This window comes from Corvus hawaiiensis, chromosome 4, assembly GCF_020740725.1.
Source record: "Corvus hawaiiensis isolate bCorHaw1 chromosome 4, bCorHaw1.pri.cur, whole genome shotgun sequence".
NCBI lineage: Eukaryota > Metazoa > Chordata > Aves > Passeriformes > Corvidae > Corvus > Corvus hawaiiensis.
This window is the reverse complement of record NC_063216.1, coordinates 77,699,553-77,727,014: the sequence shown is the minus strand read 5'-3', so window position 1 is coordinate 77,727,014 and position 27,462 is coordinate 77,699,553. Positions and strand designations below refer to the sequence as shown.

Below are 27,462 nucleotides of genomic sequence, written 5' to 3'. Positions count from 1 at the left end.
GAAAGGGGATCCGCATGACAGGAAACTTCTGCTCCTGCCTTGGTGTAATCCTTGCCCAAGGCCATTTCAGGGCAAGAGAAATCTCCTGGGGACCATTCCCAGCACAATTCTCCTAAGCTGCAATATGCACACAAATAATTGCAGGTGTGTGTGGGAACAGTGCTCTGGTCCCCAGTAGCAGAGTCTGTAGCTCCTCTGGTCAGGCAGCTTGGTTACATCTGGAGCTGAGAGAGTTGAGGTCAGGAAGGACCTTGGCTGGACAAACTGTGTCTCATGGTCAATATTCAGCTGGAGGCATTGGGTCCCCAGATGTCCTGCAGGGTTGGATGTCCTGGAGACTTGTCCCAGCCTGGTTTGCAGAGGTCGAGGCAAAGACAAAAACAAAAGAACTTTGTGTGAGGAGCCTGTGATTCTCCCATGCCAAGTGCCTGTTGGAGATGTCAGCAGTGTGATAGCAGAATTTCTAGAGTGGGAAAGGTGAAAGTCCAGAGATGAATGGAGAATCCTCAATGTTCATTCCTCTCCCATCCCTGTGTTACAGCTGTCCTATTAATCTTCAGCATAAATCAGAAAAAAATGATAGATTTTTATGTCTGGGCCCTTGATTTGCAAATTGGTGATATTCACTCAGGTGATGAATGGTCTCAGGTAATACCTCTCTGCAAAAGCAGGATAATAGCTTATATTTAAGCAGTACACTTGACCCCAAATGCTTAGAAATTCATATAATCAGAGAAAAATGAGGCTGAGAAAAAAGGATTCTTATGAGGTCATCTGATTTGCCCTTCTGCCCTACTTATAACGCTTCTGACAGCTGTTTGTCTCACCTGTTCTTAACCTCTGGCTATGGAGGTTGCTCTCTCTCCCTAAAATCTGTCTGTGCTGTGAGGAAGCTTTCCCTCATGTCGAATCTAAATCTCCTCTCTGGATACTGAAGCCATTCCTACTTATACAGTCAGAGGGCACCTTCAAACCCTTTGGCTCCATGGTCATGCAGGGTGTTGGCAGAAGGCAGGGCTGTTCTGGAGGGGAAAAAACAGGCTTCTTAAAACAGAAAACCAGCTTCATGTAGGCTGAAGAAGGCTGTAGTTTCAATGTCCTTCATAAACTTTGTAATTGAGCAGCCTGATCTAGTTGAAGTTGTCTCTGCCCGTGACAGGAACTAGAGGAACTTAAAAGGTCCCTTCCAACCATTTGGTGGTTCTATGATACCATTAGGAAATGCTGGATTTCTTTAAAAAAAAAAAAGGAAAAAAAGGCAGTTTGAGAGGAGGGTGGAGAGGTAAATGTGCTGTTTCTGCACAGGAGTTGATCATTGGGGGCTTTGTTGATTGTCATGACAATGAAATAAGATTAATGGGTGCATTTTGAAGCCTGGTACAAATTCCACCGCTGGGATGCTCAGCAGAGGAGGCAGGGGAGCCTTCCCCTCTCTCTTGGGGAGCAGGCAGGCGAAGTGCTGTGAGACAAAAAGCATGGATGAAGAAGGGGAAGGTATTGGAGGCTCACCCCAAAGCAGCCTGAGGGTGTCAGGGCTGTGGGGAGATGGAGAGGAGCGGGGATCCTGCTGGAACTTTGGCTGGCAATGAAGTCCCAAACCTGGGGTGCTGCTGGCATGTGACCCCAGCTGTCAGCTCAGCAGCTTCTTGCATCCCAGGGCTGCTCTCCTGGGAGATCCTGGCCTCCTCCTCATCCTGATCTGCCTCCCAGCCCAGCAGCCTCCAGTCCCTGCCATGAAAAGCTGTCACCTCCATCGCTGCAGCTTCTGCTGGACACACAGCACCAATATCTGTCCAAGATAATCAAAGTGTCAGTCCCCAACTCCGCCTGGCTTCTGCCTTTTGCTGGTATTTTCTTTTCCTTTTGGCAGGAAATAGGATTTGACTGTTTAAATTGCTGTATTCAGTCTCTTCCTGTTTTTCATGGCAGCGCTGTCACTTGGGGGAGAACAGAAATATTTTCAAAGCTGACTGGCCAACAAAAGGCCTTGTGTGAAGAGCTGGGCAATATTTTCCCAACACTTTGCTACCAGAAGTGGATGTTTGGGTCCCAAGCCATTGTCTGACAAGTGACTTGGCTGTAAAGGCTTCCTGTGCTTCTGGTGGCTGTTGGTAACTCCCCAAAACCTCTTTGCTGATGCTGCTGGTGAAATCTCTGAGAGCCCTGCGCCATCTCCATGCATTTGTTCCCCAAGTGGGCTCTGCTCTCCTGCTCTCTCCTCCTTTCCCTGCATCCCCCTGCCCATTCCTGGTGCCCACCAAGCAAGAACTGCTGTCGTCACGGGGATTTAGCTGGATTCAGGAGGAGGCTGTGGATTAGTCCTTCCATGGAAAGCTGTTGGGCATGTTTGGAGGCCAGCTGGGTGCCCAGAGATTTTCCTTTGGCAGCATAAGGATGAACACTGCCTGGTCCTTGGGGCTGATCCATGGGCTCCCTCCTGCTCCATTTCACCAGGTCAGGAAGGGCCATTTTTAACTCAGGTGGTGAAAGACTTCATGTATGGTACGGGACAGTCAGCTTGACTCCTGGAGAGGCCACCAGTGGTGATGGAATGGCCGAGGTTTTTCATCCTGTTTCATGATTTTCCTCTTCCTTCCAGGGCTTCTGTTTGTAATCACTGGTGTTAACAGGCATGGCCAAGATTTTTCAGCCTATTTCATATTCCTCTTCCTTCCAGGCTTGTGTCCATCATCCCTGGGGTTAGCAGGACACAGAGCACCTCTGAGACACCAGGATGGGGAGCAGCGGGAGGTTGTCTTACAGGAGGGTTGGCTAAGGCACAGAACCCCACAACTCATAGCCTGGGGACTCCTGGATCTTAGTGCTGTGCCCATCTGTTGCAGGAAAAGGGAATATCTTCCTTGCTCTTGCATTCCTCCCTGGCATGGTGGACAGAAGAACAGAGTCATTCAGAAAGAAGGACCAGCTGGAAAGAAGGGGTGTTTTGAGGGAAAAAGTCACCTGACAAGCAAAAAAGTAGGAATTGTCATCCCTATCTGTCATTTATCCCATTTTCCCTTAAAAGACTGGGGAAAAGGGAGTGTTAGCTTTTGCTTAGTCCTTGAGAAGAGGAATGTGTGGAAGGAGGTCCCTGCAATCCTGGTGCTTTGGCATTTTGCACACCCAGCCCCTGCCCATTTCTCCTGGCTGGACTGGCAGGTACGTGAGTCTGACCCTTTCCCAGGGGAATGGATCAATCACAGGGATGAGTTATCAGTTTCATTTTACCTCATACTCTTTTTATTTGCCAGTTGGGCTATCCTAAGTAAATCCCTGTGTGTGTCAGTACCACTGGTGCTTGCACAACAGGAGTTTTTGCTCATCCCGGATGCCACCTACAAGTTTTGTGTACACGTCTTTATTCCAAATCCCACGGGCTGGTGTTTCTGATCCAAAGGGTTTATGGACAGTTGAGGTCAGTTCTTGGTCAATTTTTAACAGTGCTTTCTTCTTCTTCCTCTGAAAACGCAAATAACTGCAGGAAACCCCCGCAAAAACAGCGAAGTTCAGATTTTGGAAGGCCAGTACCCTCAGTAATGCTGTAATGCCTCTCTGGGAATGCTTGCTGGAGACTGGGAGCCGGAGAAAACAGGCTTCCTGCTGCCAGATCTGTGTTTGTGCACTTGGTCCCGTCAGTTTGTGTTGGATGGAGTGTGTGGCGTGTGTGCAGAGCATGTTGTGAGGGACCCACTGAGCCCAGCAGCTGTGATAAGAGGTGACAAGTGCCCTCCTGCTGACACTGGGGGCTGGAAAGGGTGGAGGCTGAGCTGGGGAGGAAGAGGGACACGGGGTATAATGCTGGCTTAGGGTTTCTGCAGCTGAGCTCTGTGATTTGCAAATCTCCCACTGCATGTTCCACTTCCAGCACGTGAAGCACCTTCCACCTCCTGAGCATCACCTCCCCTGCAAAGCTGGCTCTGCTCCGTGGTGAAAAACAGTTCCACAGAGAGAAATTCCATGCTATCTCCCCATGTGAGGCAGCTCTCTCCAGGGACACAGCTGGTATTTCTCGTGGCTGTGGTCAGTGGTGGAAGTGGCCAGAGATGTCCAGGGCTGTGCTCCTCAGGCTAATGGAGAACAATTGAGTTCATGTCTCCAGTGCTCCCAGCAGGGTCCTGGTCCCTCTGAGCTGGGATTGGGAAATTCTCCCCACTGCTTCCACTGTGAGTCAGCTCAGGCAGCTCATGGGTTCATCTTCTCTTTTCCCTGGGTGATGGTTCTCTCTCCCAGGTGCCACCTCTCTATTTTCAGCCAGCAGGGATAAGGACAGGTCCCTGCCTCTGCAAAGTGCTCTGCGCTCCAGGCAGGGAAAAAAGTGGCTTTGGATGCTCTGAGGGAAAGCAAAACAAAAACTCTTAATCCCCTACATCAACAGAAGCTTGCACTTAAGAGCTGTAAACCAGGGCCTAATTGCATGGAGAGGATGATTGCATTTGAGGTATTAACTAGGTTTCTCGATATTAAACACCTGTCCTTGAAAGAATACTGCCTGACCAGTGGATGCAGAAAGAATTCTGGCAGAAATTAATTACATTCTCATAACACCCCCACCCTGAAACCTCTCCTTCCCAAATCCTCATTGTCCTGGGGGGGAAAAACCCCCAAACATGCATGGGAAACAATCTTCTCAAAATCATTTATTTCCTTTCCAAGCATGAAACAGACTGAAACCCTCTGCCTTTGAGTGGCTGGGTGCCAAACCCTCTCACAGAGCTGTTCTCTCACGTCTGGGTGACCCTGCTCACACAAAATGTTCATTGAGGGCAGAGCAGGACCCACGGCTGCAGAGCTGCTGCTGTGTCTGAGATATTCCAGGCACAGCTCCCTCCCTCCCCCCCATCCATCCCATCTCTGCACCAGCTGGCTCTGCCTGAGCAGCTCAGCATCACCCCCAGGTCCTGCTGGTCCCCCGTGTGCAGGTGAGCAAAGTGCCAGACTCTCCATCCTTGTCCGCGCCGTCTCCCCGTGCTTCTCACCACATGGACAATTAGATTTATTTCTGGGAACTGCTCTTTGCTGCTTCCCTGCCAGCAACCCAGGCTGTTTTCTTCTGTGGTCGAGCCCTGTGGTCGCCTGTGGCTCAACTTTGCATTTTTGGAGGGCTCCACATGATCTCCTCACATTCTCTTCCACGCCAGGAGATCGCAAACCTGACCTTGCGTTGCCTCGCCGGGAGGTCGCCTGGCAGGCCAAGGGGAATGCTTGTGCAAGAGGGGTTTTTTTTTAATTAAAAAAAAAAAAGCAGAAAGCAAACCCCAGATGTCCTGGAAGAGCCAGAAGCAAAGTGACTCCTGCTCCCTTGGTGAGGCTGATGCTATTTAAAGCCTCTGGAGCAGGGGAGGTTGTACAATGCCTGCTCTGTTGAGGAGGGGGTTGAGGGGGTGCTGGATCCAGCTTTGCTCTCTGGGATAAATCCTGCACAGACCCTTCCTCCCTCGCCTGATGCCAGTGGAGCTGTCGGGGTGAAGCACAGTGCAGGGTCTGTCTTAGAACTTGGAGGCTCAGTGAAGATATTCAGCCTCTGGGAGCGATCTGATGTGTGAGTCTATTTATTTATATTCCAGGAAACACATAACATAAGACTGATTTATTTTGCCCTCCCAGAAATTTCTCTATTTATCCAAATTGCGTGGATGGGTCCCCATTGTACCTGGTAGGATAACACAGATATTGGAAGACTGGATAGTGTGGAGATGGAAATGAGAAAAGCTGTTTTACTCAGAGAGATGCCTGAATCACATCTGACCATATTTCTGCCCCAGACTCTCCCGAGCCTGGGACCTGCATGACTTTACTGTTGTAGGATATAGTTTTTGCTCTAAGTTCGTTTGAGAGGCATTTTAGTAGGACTGGGACAATCTTTGGGTAACATGGCAACAATTTTGGGACAAAATTCAGTGTTTGCAGAGCCAGCACAGACCTGGTTGGGTAGATATACCCAGGTTCAGGGTGGAGCTGGAAGTGTTCAAGGCCAGTTTGGATAAGGCTTTGAACAACCTGATCCAGTGAAAATTGTCCCTGCCCATGGCAGCGGATGAATCTGAGTGGTCTTTAAGGTCCCTTCCAACCCAAACTATTCTTTGATTCTGTATTTAAAGAAGTACTCGACACTAGGAAAGGCAAGACCCCCAGATAGGAATAGAACTAAATGGTGAAGACAGAATTTCCTCTGTTTCCTCCATGCAGGACCAGGAGCTGATGTAGGTGATGGAACATGTGGGTGACATTAGATCAGCAGGAACAACATCGCATTTCCCCGTTTCAATGTCATTACCCCGCCATTGTCAGTGATCCAAAATATAATAGGATTTGTACAGCTGATTTATCCTGTAAACAAGCAGTATTAGCCAGGCATGTATTTAGACAAGGAGAGAGAGTGGGAGAGGCAGAGTGAGGGAACGTGCAGCAGGCAATAATAAAAATTCACTCCTCCTAATGAGGGAATGACCCAGCACTCCTGGGTTGGGGCTGTTGGTCGGGATCCCATGCCAGGAAACACAGGGCTGTGATTGTGATGGTGTCCCTGCTCCCAGGACTGGCTGCAGCCTCCCAGTTGCACAGTCCTGCTTTCAGATTTGGGAGGAGTTGGAGCTTCAGTGAATTTACACTGCCTGCTACAAACACTCTGAATTCCTCAAGCAGTGAGATCTGCACAGATAAGCGGCAGCAAGCGGGAGATTTTCCCTTTCAGGGCTCGAGTGCTTTAGTTTGTTGCTTAAACTGATAACCAGTCTTCTTTAAATTCATCTTCTGTGAGATGATGGGACCAGACACATCTCGATTCTCCCTGATACAGATGCCAGCCCTGGATCTCTACTCCCTGTTATTTGTTGAACAAGCCAAGCTCTCACCATTTCCCGGTGCTGAAGAGCAGCAGCACATACATCTCACTCATTACAGCACTTAAATCACCTTTGCAGCACCGTGGTGAGGCTCAATTAATGCTTTTAAGAGGCTCTGGGCTCTCGGGGTGAAGGTGTTGCCTGCATGCAAAGCAGCTTTGTTGTTTCATTTCTGCAGCGCTGTTGGCACGGGTGGCACTTTGCAGCCCAAATGATGATTTTTCCTGTGGAACAAAATAATAATTATAGCAACTGTGCTGCAGTGAATTGCTGGTGGTGCCATCAGAGGGAGGAAGCCAGACTTTATCTGACCAGGTGCTGGTGTGCACTCAGTAGGAATGAGAAGGCTGATCAGGAAAATGTGACATCCTTTAGGGTAAATGTAGCACCTTCTCTCAAAGGTGTCTTTCTGCTTACACAAAAAACCCCTTTTCACCTAAGATTTCCCCTCTCTGGGACTCTTTCTCCCTGTCTCAGCTACAGTAGCACCAGAGAATATCAGTGCTGCTGTGTTTCAGGTGCGCAACAGAGCTTTGCTGCTGGAATAAGTTCTTACAGAAGAGCTCTAGCAGCTTATTTGATCAATACTTCCCTTTTGAAAAATCCCTAAATGCTTATTTACCCAACAATCCATGGCAGTTTCAAAGGCAGAATCTCCACACTCAATAATCTTTTTTTTGGGCTGTGAAAAATTTTAAGTGATGTTTTCAAAGCACTGATCTGAGAGCCACATAGATGCTATTCCTCTGTTTCTCCTTCAGCGCCTCATCCATATGATCCTCTGAGCCAGCAAGGGGAAGTTTATGGGACTACAGGAATGCTCAGCTTCCTTTTACACCTTTTACAGCCCCACTTGCTGCTCTTCAGGTCACATCCATCCTGGTTTGTTGGGGTGAACCTCAGTGACCACACAGCTTTGGGGCGTGCTTTTCACCCTGCCTGCACGGCTTGGGGTGCTGACGCTGAGATTTGGAATCACGATGCTGGAAGTTTTCTGAAGGGGTGGAAATGCCATATGCAAAAGGGAGATTTGGCTGACACAGTGATGATGGTTGGGATTTGGAATGGGAAGAGCTCCATGAGTGGAATGTTTGTATTCACACACAGAATCACCAGGTTGGAAGAGACCTCTGAGATCATTGAGTCCAACCCATGCCCTAACATCACCTCAACTAAACCATGGCCCCGAGTGCCACATCCAATCTTTTTTTAAACACTTCCAGGGATGGTGATTCCACCACCTCCCCGGGCAGACAATTCCAGTGGTTCACCACTCTTTCCATGTTATTTCAGGCTGCATTGCTGCTGGAGGTACTGTCCCTCTTCCCTGCCTATATCAGGCTCTTGGGGTCTAACCAAGGCACTGGAAATACCACTTAAATCACAATATCACTTTCCTTCGTGAGGACATGACCAATTTCCCTCTGATCACAGCATCATAGAATGGTTTGTTTGGAAAGGACCTTAAAGCTCATCCAGTTCCACCCCTCTGCCATGGACAGGGACACCTCCCACTAGACCAGGTTGCTCAGAGCCCCATGATAGCTCAATTCTGCTTCCAGAGCAGTCCCCCAGCAAAAGTGGGAACCAGAGTTGGAGAACAAAAAAAAAAAAAAATTGAAAACTCTTTGTAATTTCATCACCGTGGCTGTGACAGGGTCAGCAGATGCTGAAAGTTGGGCTCTGCATCTCCAGTGTCTGAAGCAAAAAGTAAGGAAAGCAAACTTAGTGCCAGAATTGCTTAAATTTTGTAATATCAGGGTCTAAAAAATTTGTAGGGGTTCACTGATGGATTTAGCTTGTGCACATCTTTGTGCGCTGTAGTCACTCAGGAACACAGGACTTAGAGGATGCAAAATTTATAGCACGATTCCTTTTATCCCCAATTTCTGATAATCACCCAGCTCTGCTGAGCAAGACCCTGCAGACTGAAAGAACCTGTTGCTCTCTGTAAGAAAGGCAGCCTCCTCTTCAGGAAATTGCAGATTTTACGACGTGGAGGAACCTGGTGCAGACTGTTGGGAAGCCTTACACTCACAGCAGAGCAGGAGCATAAATGCAGGCATAAAAAGTCTGTACTCCATTAAGATTCTGCAGCACTCTTGAAACTTGACACCAGCCCTTGAACTGATGCTTAAACTACAGACCTAAAAACCAAATACCTGTACCAGTTCTAGTCAATTTGAGTAACTTTTCCCTCTTGTTCTTTCATTCCTGAATTGCATCTGAATGAAAACCTCTCAGCATAGTGGGTGCAATTTCCCTGTAATTGGTAAAGTTACTGTAACTGCACTATCATTTGTATATGGTGACATGTAATTGCACAGTAACCACTGCTGTGGGTGCATGAGCGAAGAGCAGTGTGCAATTATAATGTATTTCCAAATGCTGGCTCTTTATGCAGCTTCTGTTATATCACAGAGCACCCTGGGGAAATGGGACTGGGTATTTTTGGATGTCCTTAGACTGCAGACCGACCGCCAAAGAGGGGGTGGGTTGGTGGTCTGTGCTATCTTTGGTAGCTGCCCGTCTCTTTGCCCACAAAATTTGGAACTACAGATGACAAAGATCTACAGCTGGGGAAACCTGCAGCCTTTCCCTGACCCACTCTCAGGAATGCATGGGATGGGGAGGGCAGTGACGGGCATCAAATTCCGGGAATGATGTGGCAGGAGGGGAAAGCCAGAGGGGCCGTGCCATCCTGCCCTGGGATTTCACAGCTCGACACAGCAGCAGGATGAAACGTGATGGTTCTGCTGAAGTTCTGTGGGGAGAAGGGCAGGTGAACCAAAATCTGCTGATTTCACAGGAGGCAGCGTGGCCAGAAGCAGATACTTCAGGAGGTCAGAGGGAGAGTCAACCCAGCTTCAGGAATGCCAAGTACCAATGCCGTGGGCAAAGTAGCATCCAGCCAGGAGCTGACCCTGCGCTGAAACCGTGCTCAAACCACCAAGAGAACGTGCACAGGCAAACAGGAGAAGCACAAACCTTGGTACCATCCTGTTGCTGTTGGAATTTAAAGTCCCGTGGTTTGCAGGGAGATGGTTTCCATTATTTGCAGCTCCACTCTGTGGGGATTTATGGTTCACCCCTGCACCAGGCGATTTAGACCCTGAATTTCTTAGCTTGTGTCTCTTCAGACACTGTGAAGTTCCTACTGAGAGGTTTTTCTCTGTCTTCCATCTCTCTAGATTTTTAAACATCCCATTGAGTGGACATGCGCCCACCTTCACCCTCAGTCAGGAAGGAAAGGAGATCTTGCAGTCAGGTGATGGAAAAGACCTTGGATATCTCCTTGCAAAGACTCACGCGCCTGTAACTGTTGATTTCTTATTGCTGTTGGCTCCCTGGCCCTGCTGGCAGCACAGACATCCATTAGTGTGTGTTCCCTCCATCCTCTGCATCAGCCAAGCCTGAGATAACAGGAGAGAGGAGCCAAGTACCTGCCACCATATGAAGACAGGGCTGTTAGGTATTAGCTGTAAATCAAAGGCAAGGCTTGGCCACTGGGACAGCCTTTATCCCTGGTGAGTCTGTGGAATTGCTCTGGAGCCTGCTGAGATATCTGGGAAAAAAGGCTCCGGTGCTTTGATTGGGGAGGAAGATTCTGCCGGAGTGAAAGCAAGGAGGAATGAGGGGTGGCTAATCCTTTATTGAGGCCTTTCCCCAAATGTGGATTAGACTGTGTTTAATTATCAGGGGTTGTTTCAGAGGCAAATAGTGGAAGCAGATGTTTAAGAGACAATTGGTGTATTATGAACACTGTTTGCCCATGTCCCCTGATACTTGGTGCTTCTGCCACTCGTGCAATGCCAACGTGCTCCCTCCTGCTGGGGAACGAGATGAGGACAGTGAAGGAGGTGGTGTAATCAAATCTCGAACCCTTCTGCTGAATTTGGGGGTTTTGAGGGCTCAGCGAATCCCTCCGGGACTGAGCCAGCACCAGTCTTGTAAACCCATCCTCTCCAGGAGGGCTTGGATGTGTTAATTATTTATTTGATAGGCTTAATCCTGGAGGAAGCAAACCCCTGCCATTCTTTTGCACATCCTTCCCATTTCACTGGTGATAGTGACACCTGGCCATAGCTGCAGATGAAGCCCTGGCTGGTAACGCAGGGAGAGGTGGCAGGAGCAGAACACAACCAGCTGGTCCCACCTGAACATCAGCCCAAGGTGGAGAGGCAGCTGCTGAGACTGGGGAGGGCATTTATACCCTGGGAGCTGCCACTTAGTCTCAGATGAAGATGTTTTGGTTATGCAGAGCACCTTATAAACCTGTGTTTCTCAGTTTCCCTGGGGCAGGGCGGTGGTGAGAAACATTCCCTCGTTTGCAAGTGGGAGTTGGGTGTGAGATGAGGAAGTGATGGATTCCAGTCCAGCATTCCAACTCCAGGCCCCCATTTCCTTCCACGTTACCGGCTGGCTGTGCAGCGGCTTCTTGGGTTGGATTTTAACTGCTTGGGATGTGAGAATTGCTGATATTATTCCCACATCTTTAGACCTTCCCTTTGCCTCTCCCTGCTATCCCAGCTGCTGTGGCAGCAGCGTTAGAAGTGAATTCATGCCCTCACCTCCTCCTTCATTCTGGAAAGTCGTTAACATGAAATTGCTAAGCAGAGAAGCTCCAGAGAGTTTAACGTGGCTACTTTATATTGCTGCTAGGAGTGTCTGGAATTGAAAATAAACCTGTGCTTGCAACTCCTGACCCTTTCATCATAAATCCAAACTTCCTTACGTGTCTCTCTTTGCTGCAGAAGATGACTGTATTTCTGTCTCTACAAAGGCCTGTGTGCAGCTGAGAGCCACAGCTGTGCAGGAGCCGGGTGGTGTTTATTTGTAGGGTTTTGCTTGCTGGCGTTTTTTTGGCAGATGATCCCCAGAGGAAATAACCCAAATATGTTAAATGAAAATAGTTTTTGTGTGGCGTGTGGCTTGCTGGCCTTGCTCCTGCTCCTGGGGGAGGGTTGTCCACATGGCAAACCGAACTCTGTGATTGCTTCTCTGGCACCCAACCAGCAGCACGTGAGTGGACTCAGAATGCCAGAATAGTTTGGGTTGAAAGTGACCTAAAGACAGTGAAATTCCAACCCCTTGCCATGGGCAGGGACACCTTGCACTATCCCAGGTTGCCCTCTCCAGCCTGGCCTTGGACACTTCCAGGGATGGGGCAGCCAGAGCTTCTCTGGGCACCCTGTGCCAGGGCCTCTCCACCCTCATTATAAACAATTTCTTCATTAAATCTAGTGTGACTCTAGCTTCTTTGAAAAAAATTGACCCCATATTTCTGTGTAAATCCTTCTTACAGGGACGTGTCCCTCTGGAAATAATGTCAGGAGTAAAATAAAGATGAAATAAATAGTTTAGAAATAAAATAAATAAAAATTAAATTTAATGTTGTGTCTGTGTGGGTTTATCAGCCCCATTAAGGATAGGTCTGAGTTCAGCTGGAGCCCAATCAGATGCAGGAGGAACTACCTGGTGGCAATTAGATTAATTAAGCCTCCATAGGTTGGAGATGGGCTGCAAATCAGCCACAGGTGTTTGTGCTTAATGCTGTGATTTTTGGGGCTATATCCTCCCAGGCCCCTGCCTGGGCTGGGAGGTTCTGGATCATGCAGGAAGGTTGTTAGATGAGTTCATGGAGCCTTTCTGGGCTCAAGTGCTTCAGCTGGAGTGGTTGGTTTTGGCTGTGCTTCCCCCCAAGGAGGATACCTCTAGCTGTGCCAGCTCTGCTGGATTCATCTCATTTCACTGCTTGTCAGACTAATTTCCTCTTGTTTGGGATGAAGCTTTGTACCCTGCACCTCAGGTAAGATGTTTGCTGGCACTATTAAGCTTTTCATCCTCTTGGTGGTGAAGAAAGCTCTCTTGTTTTCCTTGAAAACTTCTCTTCTTTTCCCTTTTTTCTGCTGTTTGGGAGTTTCCTGCTTTCAGCCTGTGGTGATTCTTTGCAGTCAGGCCATTAGTGAGCACTTAGGCAGTTTGATTGCACCCTTGAAACACAAATTGTGCTAATCTGAGATTTTAAGAGTATCTAGTCAAACTGGGCCTGGCTTGAAGACCTGGTTTCTTCTCAAATCCTATATCCATAGGACAAGTCAGGTTGGAAGGACATCAGGGGGCTGTAGAGTTGGGCTGAGGGGATGATCTAGAGTCCTTTTCTGGGCACCTGGCTTTGTTGGAAGGTCCATTTCCAGTTTGTTTGGGTGGCTCCTTCTCTGGCATACGTCCTTTCCCCTGCTGATTATGGATTTCCGTGTCCTAGAGCTGGGTTGCAGATTTATCTTGGACTTTCTGCTGGTGTTTTGGACTAGCCAGCATCGTGGAGGCTGCTGATCTGCTCCCTAATTGCTCTTTGAGCCGGTGTTTTAGCTCTGCTAAAAAGCGCAGTCCACAAACATTAATGACTCCTGCAGGCCAGAGCTCAGGCTAGCTGATCCCTCCTAATGGCTCTTTGAATTCCTCCTAGGTTTTATGTATTTATAAACACATTCGGGACACATTATTCTTCCATTCAGCAAAACCATCTGTAATTATTGCCTGTAATTGCTGGGTGAGGATAAAATGAATCAACTATCAGGCTTTTACTGCTCGTGAACTCAAGCAGGGAGCACCACTTTTTTTAGCTGTGTTTCCAGGAAGATGCGAGTTCAGACAAAGAAAATCGTCGTGGTCCCTTATTACTGATATATCAGAACTCGGCAACCTTCCTGTACAGTTAATTATTGCTTTTCTAGGCCTTAGTCCAGCAAAGCATGTCAAGTGAATGCTTAACTTGAAATCTCCGAGTGGGGCCTGGAGAAGTTAATAAAGTCTGCTCTGGCAGTTGTGTGCTGGGATATTTGGAGCTTTATTTAACTTATTCCGTGGAGATCTGTGACCTGTGTTGGCTTCACCCACCTTGATGGTATCTGAAGGTAGAAGAGCTGCCTGTGCCATGTTCCTGCTGTGTTTCTGGAAATCCTTAAACCCCAAAGAAACACTCTTAGGGATAACTGGACACTCCATTCATTTGTGTAAAGGGATCCCAGTGGAGCATCTGTCTGGTGAAACTCTTGTTGAGTTTAAATGCAGTGGGTGCTGGAGCTCAGGCAGCAGCATTAATGAATAGGGGTTTTTCTCTGGTTGTTGGGAAGTTCATGGATATCTCCAACAAAAGCTGGAAAGCCCCTTTAGTAGCTGTGGAAGTTTCCCTCCTTTCCAAAGAACTTCGGGGAGTTACAGTATCCCAGTAAAATGGAAAACCCCAGAATGGCTTGGGTTGGAAGGAACCTTAAAGAAAGATGGATGCTAATGTCCTTACAAGCAACTCGATTGGGGAGGGCTCTTTGGGAGGAATAGGTGTTAATGTCTTTGAGATGGGTCTTAATGTCTCTACCAACTGCAATCCACACAAGTTTTTGTAAGTTTGTTACAAAACCCAGAAAATTTAACTACGGTTTGAACTCCTTGACTTTAGGGTAATTTACAAATGGGTCTGGGCAAAGTCTATGGCAGAGCCCACACAGTCTGAACTTCTGGTGGATCTGCAGAACCCAGACAGCCTGAACTGCTGAGCTTTGGGGGAAAATGGTACGTTCAAGGGGGGATATGTGGTAGGTGGTTTGGGAAGGCTGGGAAGACCTTCCTGATACCTCAGCAATGGGGAAAGGAAGAGGGTGAGTTTAGGATTAAAAGGAGACTGCGTCCTCTGAAACCTTGAGAGAGAAACCCCACGGGGATATGCCTCAGTGGGCTCTCTCTCTCTTTACTCAAATGAAGTTTCAGGACTTCTCTGTCTTCTTTGTGGACACTGGCTTTTCAAGATATGTTTTTTCCTCACATCATCCAGTGCCACCCCCTGCCATGGGCAGGGACACCTTCTACCATCCCAGGTTGCACCAAGCCCCGTCCAACGTGGCCTTGGACACTTTCAGGGATCCAGAGGCAGCCACAGCTTCTCTGGGCCACCTGTGCCAGGGCCTCCCCACCCTCACAGCCAAAAATTTCTCCCCATTTAACCCTACCCTCTGGTAGTTTGAGGGAATTGTCTTGTCCTCCCATCCCTTCTCCCAAGTCCTGTTCCAGCTCTCTTGGAGCCCCCTTAAGGTACTGCAAAGGGCTTTAAGTTTATGGTGTTTAATTCTTACCACGGTCCCTACTGCAGGTTTGGACTGGGCTGACCATTTCTCTCTCAGACAATGCTGAACACTCCTTGGAGGATGGTAATTCCCAAGATGCAGCATGAACAGCCCTACTGAGTTCAGAATTAGGGGGAGGAGTGCTTATTTAGGTTTCACATATGTGATCCTTAGTATTGGATCACAGGGTCAGGTTGGGGTCTATTTTATTTGCCAGAGCAGATTTAGCTCCGTGGTTCTTACTCTGGATCAACAGGAATGGTGTGCATACTTTTTTTTTTTTGACAGAACTAGGTATGTTTAAGACATTTTCAGCAGACTTTCGTTTGATTGGTGAGTCTTGACTGGTAAAACTGACTGGTAAAGCAGTAGGAAAAAGGCTTAATGTAATGTATCCTGCTGGGCTGTCATTCAAGAGAACCAAGTTTCCAGTTCTCCTTCTGGCTGTAACTCATTGTGTAACTTTGGACAACTTTTTTTCCCACCTCTTTCTCCAGTCCTCCCTGATTTTTGTCAGCCTGTGTAAATTACAGGCATGTTATGCAATGGATGGATACTTACCAAATGGCTGAAAAATTGGTGACTTCAGCTGTTTATACCCTTTTTCTTCCTTTCTTTGCAGCTGTTAACAATTGATGACAATTTCTGTGGCCTGGATATGAATGCCCCCTTGGGAGTATCATCCATGGTGCGAGGGCTCCCCATTTTCACTGAGGATGGGGACAGGATGACCTCGGTGATTGCCTACGTCTACAAGAACCACTCCCTGGCTTTTGTGGGCACCAAGAGTGGGAAGCTCAAGAAGGTAAGACCTACTTGGTCCTCTAACTCAGATTTTCATATTTTTATGGAGATTTAAGTGTTGCATTGAGCATGAGTACAGTCCTTGTCCTAAGGTGCTCCTATTTTGAGGATAAAAAATGGTTTGGTTGGCAAAAAAACCTGTGTTTTGCCCTCAAGGGATAGAGATGATCTGAGAAAGGATAAAACCCTTCTTTCAAATGGTTATTCATCAGGAAATTAGTGCTTCAGAAGTCAAACCACAGCCCCAGTTGCAGATGGACGTGATGTAATTTGCATCCAACAGAATTTTCTGTGTTCAGACCATCTCTAATTGAGTCGTTGATCACAGGGTGTCTGTGCATGCTGGAGAAAAACGGAATGGGGCTGAAGTTTAGGAAACAGGATTCATGCTCTGGAGATCTTCAGAGCAGTGTGACTGGGCTGTGATTTCACCACGAGCCCAGCACGGGATTAGCGGCTGTGCCGTTGACGTCAGGCTGGGGGTTTGTGCCGAAGGAAGAGTGTTTGCACCAAAGGAAAGCTGTGTCCCGAACCATAATGAGCTTTATGTTTATGGTTGGGGCCGTTCTCACCGGAAATGGGCCCAAGGCTGGTGTTTGCCTTGGGAAGCACTTAGAGAGGCTGGAGGGGTGGAATAATCTCCCTGTGGCTTTCCCAAAGAAAGAAGGGTTATTGGAAGGGAGCTAATGGGCACTGCCTCCACTTCAACCCCTCTGTGCCAGTCTGACAATGTTTGTCTGAATGCTCAGCCCAGGAGTGCTGTAAATTACTGGATGTGCAAGGAGATGGTGGCTTTGCCATGATAATGGAGATGGGGGAGAAGCTGGGAAGGGAGGTTGGGCAGAGCCTTGTGATGTTTTAGGATGGCCTTTCCTCTTTAAATCCCTTTTGCTAGTTAAGACTTCCAAGCTGGGGCAAAGAAAGTGCTGTGAAAACGTGGCCCCCTGTGGCTTGTGGGGAGTGAAGGGAGTTGTTTGTTCACAGGTGCTTAAGGAAAGTCTGAAATCTCTGGTTTTGTTCCTCTACCTGTTCCTTCACTTGAAAAGCAAATCTGGGTTGTAAATTCAGATGGCATTTCCTCCATGCTGAGGGAGGGCTGCAAGGGGAATGGGATTCTGCCCGCTAGCAAATGGCTCTGGCTTTGTTCAAAACAGAGGAAAGGTTGTTCGTGCTTTTGAAAAAAAAATATGGCAGGTTTTGTTCTTCTTTTTTTAAATTCAGGCATGTGGAAAAGGAGCCAAATTGTTTTTTAAATGGTCATAATAAAAAGAATCTCCTCCCCTGCCTAATTAGGTTTTGCTTCCCTGTCATATGTGATATCATAATAAACTGTTCAGTTCTTCTGTGATATCATAATAAACTGTTCAGTTCTCTAGCCAGTCTCTTGGAGGGAGCGAAATGGGGTAGCTGAGATCTGAATGGTAAATATCCAAAAGACCTAAACACTTAATGACAGCTCTCCCTGCACTCACAAGCTTTTGGTTGGTGGGTTTTTTTTTTTTTTTTTTGGGTTCAGGAGAAAACTCAGCCACAGCTCTGTCTTTGCCTTTGCAGGTCGTGTTGCAGAATCCAAGATCTGATTCCTTTTTAATAGGGGAAAATAGGAGAGAAAACTTTGTGCTTTATGGAGTGTGGTAGGGAGCAGGGACAGCCTTATAGGGTAAAGAATGAGGAGAGCTGAAGTGGCTGATGTAATTTGAGAAAGGGAATAAAATGAAGCTTTCTCCTAATGTGCTGAATATTCTGCTTGTGGTAGTTCCCACATTGGGTGAGTTGGCGCAGGGCTGGAGCCTTGGGCTGAGATTGGCTCAGGTGAACAAATTTCCCCCAAAGAGGCAGGACACAAAGTGAAATGGGGCTCCCTTGAACATGTGTGAGTGTTTTGAACCAGTTGATCCGGACTCCTGGAAACCTTTAGGTCCTGAAGGTTCATCCTCATCCTTGCTGTGACTTCTGCAGTCCCTGACTCTCCTCCACACATTGTCCCCCTCCAATGCTCCTGAGGGTGTCTGACCTTGGGACAGCAACCTGTCACCTCCTTGGGGTGGTTTGGCACTCAGGATTTTCCCTTGATGCTCCTTGACCCCTGCCATGGGCCTTCTGATGCTTTGTTTTGCACCTCGGCTCATCAATCAGGTGCTGCTGAAGAAGGATCAAGGAAAAGGCTGTGTTGGGATTGCAGCTCCAGCATAATCCATGGTTTTAGCGTGAAGTTTGTTTGCTGTTTAAAAATGGTGGTAAATTGGAATAAGCCTTGTAGGATTAGATGAAACTCCTGAACAAATTCCAGGAACTGGGATTTTTTTTTTTTTTTTTTTTGTGCTTTTGGGGTCCTACCAGGCATGTCACACTCTGCTGCTTCTCCTGGTGCAGTGCAGCTCCTCAGTCAAGCTGCAGTGGAATATTTTGTATGGCATGAAAGAGCAGTTCTGAGATTATCTCCAAGATAGCAGGATTTATTCTGTGCTTGGGAGACTCACTGCAGGTCATTACAAGATGGTTTTGGAGAAACTTTGCTGCTTTTTTTTCTGCAGTTTCTGTATTTTCCTCTCTCTGTGGTTTTTCTTTTTATATATGAAAGTGGCAGACTGTGTATCAGACTTTGATTTAGGTGATCCATGAATGCTCTGCGAAATACCCACAGTCATAAAGCAATATCTGATAGTTGATATACAAATGTCACATGTGTCAAAGGAATTTATCCAGTGGCACACACTACTGAAGGAAAATATTGTGCTTTACAGGAACATATCATTAAAATGAACACTAGCAGCATATCAGGAATCTGCCCATGTAACCAAGACAACAAAGAGAGAAAGAAAAGGAAAAACCAAGACAGAGATAGGGTAGGGAAAGTGTGAGTGAAACCGAATGACTTGGTTGGCCCCAGCTATTTCACTGCCCCAGGCAAAATACATTTTGCAACCCTTGCTCATTCACAAAGCTCCATGTGCAGTCCATCAGGGAGGCATGGAATAAATGTGCTGGAGAAATATTCTCTCCAGTTCTGCTGCCTTGACCAAGGCACAGCCTGGCCCTGCAGAATGAAGAAATAAATAGGATAAAAATGAAGAGCTACAGAAAAGGAAAATTCTCCCTGTCCATATCTAATGCACAAAACCCACTGCCCTTGGATTAAAGGTTTAATGGGGGTTTGTGGCTTCTTGTGGATGGAGCAGGGTGGGCTAGGGAGGAGTAGGTCCAGTCCTTTGTTCTGCCAGGATCTTTTGGTGTGTCTCCATGTTTCATTTTCTGTCCTGCAAAACGTAGGGAATATTTTTCTTGCTCAAAAAATACTGGAGAAAATGAATGCATTAAGTGCTGTGAGGTGTGTGATCACCTCAAACAGCTTAACTCAACAAATCAGGTGTATTGGAAAACCAGCTCCTGACCACTTGTGGCATTGCTTAATGAGAAATATTTAATCTTGCTGTGCTCAGTTAGAAGCCAGTGTCTTGATTCCCTCCTGTGCTGGCTGTCCTGTGGTGTTCCCTGTATTTGTACCACTTTGGTGAGTATTCCCACAGCTTTAGTGTAATCCAGGGATCCTGATGGGCTTCTTTGGCAGTGAACTCCTCTGTACCATGGGGAATGCTTCAGGCAAAACCTGTGGCTGAAATTCAGTTGACACCCCTGGGCATTTTTAGTGATTTCTTTCAGGAGATGAAAAAAACCCCTCACTGGAGTTTAACAAACATCTGTTTTGTCTCCCTGCAAACAACACAGGAGCTATTTGTGGGGATGTTCTCCCTGCAAACCACTTGGCTCTAAAATTCCCTGGCTTTTTATTTTTCCTTTGCTCACTCTCTCATGACACTCTCAGCTCTTTGCTCTGGTCGTAGGAGAAAACCAGGGATGTACCCATGGAGATGCTTTGTGTGCTTGGTTTGGATTTTTTTTTCCTGGTGCCACTAATACCTGGCATCACTAGGGGAACAGAGCAGTAACCCATATTCCTCATATTCCTTCCCCAGGCATTTAATTTATGGGCCACTGCTTTTGTGCAGATCACTTCCAGTCAAAGAAATACAACTCACCTGCAATTATTCTGTGTGTAGGTGCAGGTGTAAAGGGAGAGTTGAGCTTACAAATGTCAGCCTGGCAACAGCCCTAGGAATTGCATTTCTCACAAAACAAAGCTCTGTTTCATTTTGAAATGTTTACTTAAAAATGGAGTAGTAGAAATTTTCATTAATTTAAAACTTCCCTGTAAGAAATTGTTTGGTTTCTTTTTATTCCAGCTAAATATTTCACTCAAAGCCTTTTCTAGGCTGAATTCCTTGCAGAGAGAGAACTTCAGCTTAAAAACCAACACTTTCACTCTGTGGGCTATATTTCATTTTTCATCAAATCCTATCAGTTTGTGGTCTTTGAAGGGTTTTTATATATGGAATGTCATGTAGGGTGAAGGTTTTCATTCAGATCAGAAAGCTCTGAAATCCAGCCAGCACTTCCCACCAGTTATCAACTCTATTTAGGAGAAAACTCTCAGTATTGACCAGTTCCACGAACAACCCTCTGGATAACCCCAAAGCCTTGAGACCGTGCTTTCTTTGCATCCAGAGGCAAAGCACCACAGGGAGAATTTAAAAGGTGAGAGCTGGGATTTGCAGTTCTTGTTTTGGCCCCTCTCACAGTGGTGTTGGGAAAGTGCTAAGTTGTGAATGCCCATCCCTGGAAGTGTGCAAGACCAGGTTGGATGAGGCTTGGAGCAACCTGGTAGAGTGGAAGTTGTCCCTGCCTGTGGAATTGGTGTCCCAGTTCCACCCAGGGGGTTGGAATTTATTTCCCATCCAAGGAACTGGAGCTGATGTGGCAGCTCTGGAATTGCCATGCATGGAACATCAGCCTGGTGGTAACTGCAGGCACAGCCAGAGATCCCCACTGCTTCTCCAGGCCAGGGGGTTTCTGAGTACACACAAAACAAGAAGCCCTGCTCGGTTTTGATACTCCCTGGAGGGAATTCTGCAGCTGACAGCCCTGTGTGTGTGAATGCCAGCAGGGAAACTCAGCTCTCTTCTCCTTCCCTCTGCTCCCTTGAAACACTCGGGGATCTTTTGAATTTTAATTTTTCCCCCACTGTTTGGCAAGTGGACTTGACTGCTCTGAAAACATGCTGGAGAGGCTCTGGCTCCTGCTGGGAAGATGGCTTCTGCAAGAGGGGCTGGTTCACCCTGGCCTCTCCTCACAGCTTCCTGAGCCAGCAGGAGTCTGGCTGCTTTGCTGACTTGTGATGGAGCGATGCTGGTTCCTGTCAGAATTTGATGTCTGCTGTTGTCTGTGTCCTACCTTGATGCGCAGCCCCTCTTTGAGAGGTTGTTGCCAGCTTGGATGCCTAGAAATCAGTTAATTTTTCTGGCTGAAGCACTCAAAGTTGTGGTTTTGGTAGCTGTGGTGGACTCAGCACTTGGTGCTTGTGGTGGGTGAAAGGGGTGATGGGAATATGTGGACACTGGGCAGTGGCACAATGTTTCCTGGGTCATGTAAAAATTGTTGGCTGGTGATCATGAAGTCCTAAAACGACCTAAAAGTGAATGGATTCTGTTCCTGTGGGTGAAGTCAAAAATGTGGGATATGCAAATAGGGGCACTGCCAGTAGGTGGAGGGAAGGTGATCATCTTGGGCTCAATGGCCAGGCCATATCCAGATACTGCACCCAGTTTTAGGCTACTCAGAGCAAAAAAAATTTGTTGATCAACCAGAACAAGTTCAGGAAAGGGTGAAGAGTTTGGCCAGGAGCAGGAGAACCTGCCCTGAGAGGAGGGGACGAGAGAACTGAGCTTTTTCAGGCTGGAGATGAGAAAATGTGGGAGGGACCAGGTAACAGCAGTCCCATGCCAACAAGGAGGTTGAGGAGTTGGAGACAGGTTCTTCTTGTTGGTGACTGAGGAAAGGATGTGGGACAGCGGGCACAAATTGGCATGAGGAAATTCCATCTGGATATAAGGAAAAGCTTTTTGTCCATGAAGACCTTGAAGAAGCAGTTCTTCCCATTCTTGGAGATTTTCAAGGCCAGAAGGGGCAGAACAACCCAGTCTGATATTGCAGCAGATCCTGCTTTGAACAGAAGGTTTGATTAGAGACCCTGTGAGGTCCCTTCCAGCTTGGGTTACCCTGTAATCCATCCCCTGCCCTAACCCGCATCAGAGGGGCTCTGTCCAGGCTCTGCTGCTCAACTGGTGCAGCCAACATTTGTTTGAAACACCCACTAAGGGTTCCATCTCTGCAGGTGGTTGCTTTGCCTCTCACATCCCTCGTTTCCCTCATTTCCATTGCTCTGGGACTTCCAGCTACAGCTTGTCCATGTCTCACACCGCAGCTTGTTGCAGTGTCTAACTGCAGTAGGAAAACTTTTTTTTTTTTTTTTTTTCCTCCTCCTGACATGATGAAGGCTGCTGTTCCTGGGAAGAACTGGAGCCTGCTTTTTGGCAGTGAGTGATTAATTTCCCATGTCTCTCCTTCAAGTACCCCTCTCTGCTTTCTGACTACTCAGCAATCTCCGTGCTGGTGTGCGGGGTTTGGCTGAGCTGTGTTTTTGCTGGGTGCCTTTCCCACATGTGTCGAGTGCTGCTCTTTTTTTTTTTTTTTGGGGGGGATATTCTGGTTTAGCTGTGACTCAGAGTCTTGTCAGAGATGGAATCTTGTGATCATGCAGTGAGAGTTGCAAATAACTGTCTAATCCCTCCGAATTCTATGCCAGCAGTGCTGTGCTGTGTGTTTCTACTCCCAGCTCCAGGAGAAAGAGCCGGCTCCAGTGAGCCCACTGCAGCAGGGAAGGCAGCAGGTTGTACCTTCATCTCTTCAAACCCTTTCTTTAAATGCAGCCTGCATTTGACAGCTTTGCAGAGCTGGATTTCCCCACAGAGGGCTGAGGATGTTCATTGTGCATGGCAGGGGGATGTTAGTGACAAAACCAGACACGAGGAGACAGGTAACAATGTCCTGCTGCCTGTTCCTTGCTGGAATGCACGGGTCCTGCAGCCTCCCAGGGGGACAGCTTGCTGTGCTGCTGGTTGTCACCTGCCCTGTGGTGGTGGCAGGTGATTTTCTGCATGGTGTCAGCAGCTCTGTGGGGTGTTCAGGCTGCAGAGCCTGGCACGGCCGTGCTGCTGATGGAAATCACGCAGGGGTGGGATAAAAGGAAAGGTAAATCTAGTCCCATGTTCCTCTGGTCCATTTGCTTCTTTGTCGTCAGAGAAATGCTGTGGTTGGAGCATCAGGTGATCAGCTTTGGTCTTCACCTGCTCCTTTTGCTCTCCGGGGTGACAAAGAGAAGCTGTTTAGCTCCCCATACACTCCATCGAATGCCCGGATGGATGCCCAGCCAAAAAGGCTCTTGTGATGCCTTCCTCCTCTCTATCCCCTTCCTTTTTGACTGGGATAATCACTTTTCAGGGAGCCCTTGAAGTGCCTCTTGCATCTGCCTTTGATTTGAATGCCTCTTGCCTGCTGACCCTTCTTAGGGGAAGCTGGCTTAAGTGTGGTTTTCCTAATTAGTTTTGCTTTAATTTAATCTTTTGAAATAATTTTATCAAAAAGAGAAAACCTTCTCCCCACTCCCTCATGTTATCGGCTTGTTTTCATGCATGGTCTCTGGGTTTATTTCTCCATTTCCCTTGTCTCTACATAGGACATCATTTGCATATTTGATTAAGCTCCATATGTTATCAGGGAGCCAGTTGAAAGAACAGCAAGACCCTGATAAGGCACTGTGCATCCATCTCTTCCTTTCACCATCCTCTACTCTACCCCTTCACCATCCTGCTGCTGTATCTGTGCCCAAAATCACCTCCTCAGTCTCTCACCTCCTCCCTCTCCCTTTGGCCAGATGACTGATCTCTGCCTCCGCTGCTGATGGGGGGAATGGAGATATCTCAATTTGACAGCTCTTGCCCTTAGGAAGGGATGGGCAGAGGAATGGAACTGGGCACTGTTGGGGATGTGAACCATGGCAGTGAGATCCAGGTTCAGTTTCCTGCTCTTCCTGGTCAATGGCAAGTGGAATATGGGCAAACCATGTCCTGGAGGGCATCAGGCACAGCTTTGCTGGGTGGTTGAGAGAGGGGATTGTCCTGCTCTGCTCTCACCCTGAGTCCTGTGTGCAATTTTGGGCATCACAGTAGAAGAAAGATAACTATAAAGCCACCAGAGTGTCTGAAGGAGGGCAATGAAGACTGGGAAAAGCCATTTGAGGAACAGCTGAGGTAATTTGGTTTGTTCAGCCTGGAGAAGAGGAGCCTGAGGGAGACCTCATCACAGTCTGCAGCTTCCTCCTGAGGGGCAGACTGATCTCCTCTCTCTGTGACCAGGGACAGGAGCCAAAGGAACATCTGGAGCTGTGTCAGGGGAGATTTAGGTTGGAGATTAGGCAAAGGTTCTTGCCCCAGAGGGTGGTGGGGCCCTGACCAGGCTCTCCAGGGAATGGTCACATTCTCAAGGCTGCCAGAGCTCCAGGAGCATTTGGACAATGCTCTCAGGGATGCACAAGGTGGGATTTAGAATGTCCTGATCAGGGCCAGGAGTTGGACTGGATGATCCTTGTGGAGTCCTTCCAGCTCAGGATATTCTGTGATTCTCTGAAGCTCTTTTGCAGGATCCCATTGTGCCCATGGGGAATGTTTTGCACAGAAGTTTCTTGTCCCCACTGTTCACTCCTTAGTTGACACTGGCTTTGTTGAGTCTCAGCTGGGCCGTTTCTGCAGGTATTTGCTGCAGTCTGGAGTGACAGCTTTAGCTTGTTTCCCAGGTGCTGGAAATCACTGCTGTGCAGAGACAGCAGAGTAGGGTTGGAGGGGATGAAAACAGAACAGCCACAGATACATAGTTTTGAAATGAACTTTGTGCAAATACATGTATGAGTGCAAAATATTGCTTAAATAAACATGTGTCTTGCAGGTTTTGTTCTCTATTGCACTGAGACAACAATTTGACTTAAGCAGCTCTCCCAGCCCACCTCTAGGAACCCTCTAATTTGAAACCAGCTGTGGGATACCCCTGAGGAAATAGAGGGGAATGCTTATTTTACAGTAATTATCTCCTCCCCACAGCTGATGTTTAAGCTGGGGGAGGATTTGTTTGGTTTGTGACCCGTAATTAGGCATTTGTGGAGGCAATCAGAGTCCAACGCCTGGCCTGGCAAAGGCAGGGTGAATTCATAGCAAACAAAAGTGGTGTAATTAGTTGTGTTGCTGGAGCTGGAGAAGGGACCGCAGCTTGCAGGAGGAATCCTTGGAAAAAGAGCCTTTCCCTCAAATGACAAAGAAGTGTAGGAACCAGAGGTTTGATTTACGAGCCAGCTTATAATTGAAAGGCAAAAAGGAATGTGTCTCCCTTTGTTGGGATAAGCAGCTTTGGGCTGGGGATGGTTGGAAGGTCTCTTTCCACGTCTCTCCTGAACACACCCAACATCCTGGTGTGTGGCAGAGCCTCTGCTCAGTGCAGGGGTTGTGAACCCCTGTGAGGGAACTCCAATGCCACCAGCACCTCCAGGAGTTGTGAATGCTGCTGGTGGGGCTTGAGAAATAAAAGCAGAAATAAAATCCCCCTTGCTCCTTTCCAACTTGAGCCCTTCCCCCCCTCATGCTTCTTTCATTTTGGTTTAATGACTCTTTGGCTTTGTTGTGTCCCATTCTGAGGAGGCAGCCTGGCCGGAGAGCTCTCAAGCTTTGATGGATTGCTGGTTGTTGGACTTGTGTGTGAGGAGTTGTGCTGGTTTCTGTAGGCCCCAGCCCATCCGGTGTCTGCGGGAGTGAAGACGTGTGGTGCTGTGTGGGATTCGGGGATCTGTTCCTGCTTGTTCTGACACTTGTCTTTTTGTTTTGCTTTGGGTTTTTTTTTCTTTAACCTCCAAAACCCTGTCAGTGGCCTCTCACCTCCCCTAAATGAAACCATATGGAAGAGCTGTAGGCTCCTGGCCCCTTCTGGAATTAGAAAAGCTTTGATTGCTGGGTCAGGGGTGCAGAAATATGAACTGAAGACTAGACCAGGGCAGTTAATCAAAGATGAGATTTGCTGTGTGCAGGGTGACCAAAAAGCATCTTCCTGGCTGTGATAGCAGCAGCTAAACCTACAGACTTGACTGTAACTGGTGGTGTCAAATCTAGGTTGATGTTGATGTTTTTGTCATTATTTCACTCTCATTGCTTGGATTTCTTCATCCTGGCCAATGTCACTATGACACCAAGGATGGTCTTTCATTCTCCAAACTAAAAGAGCATTGAATTTTAAAGTTGGAGTGATATTTCAGTGCAGGACCCAGAAAAACTAGGTTTGCCGGCTGGGTTGGTGTCCATACTTGACTAGAGATGGCAGGACTGTGTTTATGGAGATATCCCTTAATCCCATGGAACATCACCCCTAAGAGCTGTTCTTGTGCATCCCATCGGCACCAAGCTGGGATCCCCCTCGGAGCAGTGAGCCTGGAAGTGTGTGTTTAGAATCCAGTGAAACACTCCAAGGCTGTAAAGAGAGATGGTTTGGGACCCCAGGGGGTGCCCAGAGCAGCAAAGTCTGTAGAGGAAAGTTGGGAGCAAGTCCTCTGTGGGTTTCAGCTCTGGCTGCACTCTGTTGTGCTGAACATGTTCTGCTGCTGATTCACAGGGCTGGGTCACTTTGGATAAAAACCAGCAACTCCTGGGGGATTTTGGTGGGTTTGGGAAGCTCTGCTGAGGGTTGTTTTTCCAGCTGGTGTGGTGCGTTGGGCAAGGACCCTAGAGCACTGGGTCTGTGGCATCCTGGCAGTGCAAACCACTGCTTCTCCTGCCAGCTGTGCTGGCATCCCACCCTGCTGAAATCCTCATGGCTGAGCTCTGGAGTCATCCTTTTGACTTCTTGTAAGTTTTTTTTTTTTTTTTAATTTAACGGAAGCTGGCAATAAATTCCAGTGATGTCAGGGAAAAAGGTTATTGCTGAGACTGGCAGAGACCTCATCATATGAATTTTTCAGGACCCCTCCTGATGAAATCTAATTAAACACCACGACTGGCACTGTGCATATCTTCCTGTATTGTCATGTGGTTGATCAGGGCTGGGTTATCAGGGGAGTTTATGGCTTGTGATATCTGATGGGGTGGATGTGGTTTCACACACCACAGGCACTTTGATCTTTTCCCCCACTGCTTATGAGTTTCTGTGGGCTTCTCTTGGGTTTCGTGCACTGTCGATTGATCTCCTTGGGGTCCAAGGGAAGATGTTGAGGATAGAGAGAACCTGAGCGATAAGGACAGTTCTCCTGCCCTTCAGACAACACCTGCGTGCTGGTGAGCGATGGGACCCTGGCATCCTGTTAGGCTGGAGTGTCTCTTAAAATGAGAATAACTAATTTTATTGTTGTCTTACAGAATGGAGGAAAATTTTACAAGAAATAAACCCAACCCAGCTCTGTGCCAAATCAAAACTGATTGCTTCTTCTTCCTCTCTTTTTCAATACAGCAAACAAGCTGTGAAAGTTGTATGGTCTATGAAACAACCACTTATGGTTACTTGACTTCCTCCCCTCCCTTTCCCTCCTTTCTTTTTTAGTTTTTTGTGTTTAATTAGTTCTCTTCTTACAGATATTTCTACCATGATATGGAAAAGTCAAAATCTTTTGATGCTTTCAAGCCCCTTCTCCCCCTGTGATGTAAATTAATTCCCCAAATCCTACCTAAATTCTGAATTTTTAACTAATTTTTCTATTCATGGAGAGAGAACAAAAA

The 27,462-nt window shown here is 47.5% G+C and overlaps 1 protein-coding gene across 4 annotated transcripts in view; it reads left to right on the top strand.

Moving 5' to 3' along the window:
- Nucleotides 1-27,462, top strand: part of PLXNA4 (plexin A4) — a 430,780-nt gene that overhangs the window by 30,646 nt on the left and 372,672 nt on the right. For all 4 annotated transcript variants that reach the window (XM_048300844.1, XM_048300841.1, XM_048300842.1 and 1 more), the window contains exon 3: nucleotides 15,585-15,767. In XM_048300844.1, the coding sequence (XP_048156801.1) occupies nucleotides 15,585-15,767 (183 nt within the window). The remainder of the gene's footprint in view (nucleotides 1-15,584; nucleotides 15,768-27,462) is intronic.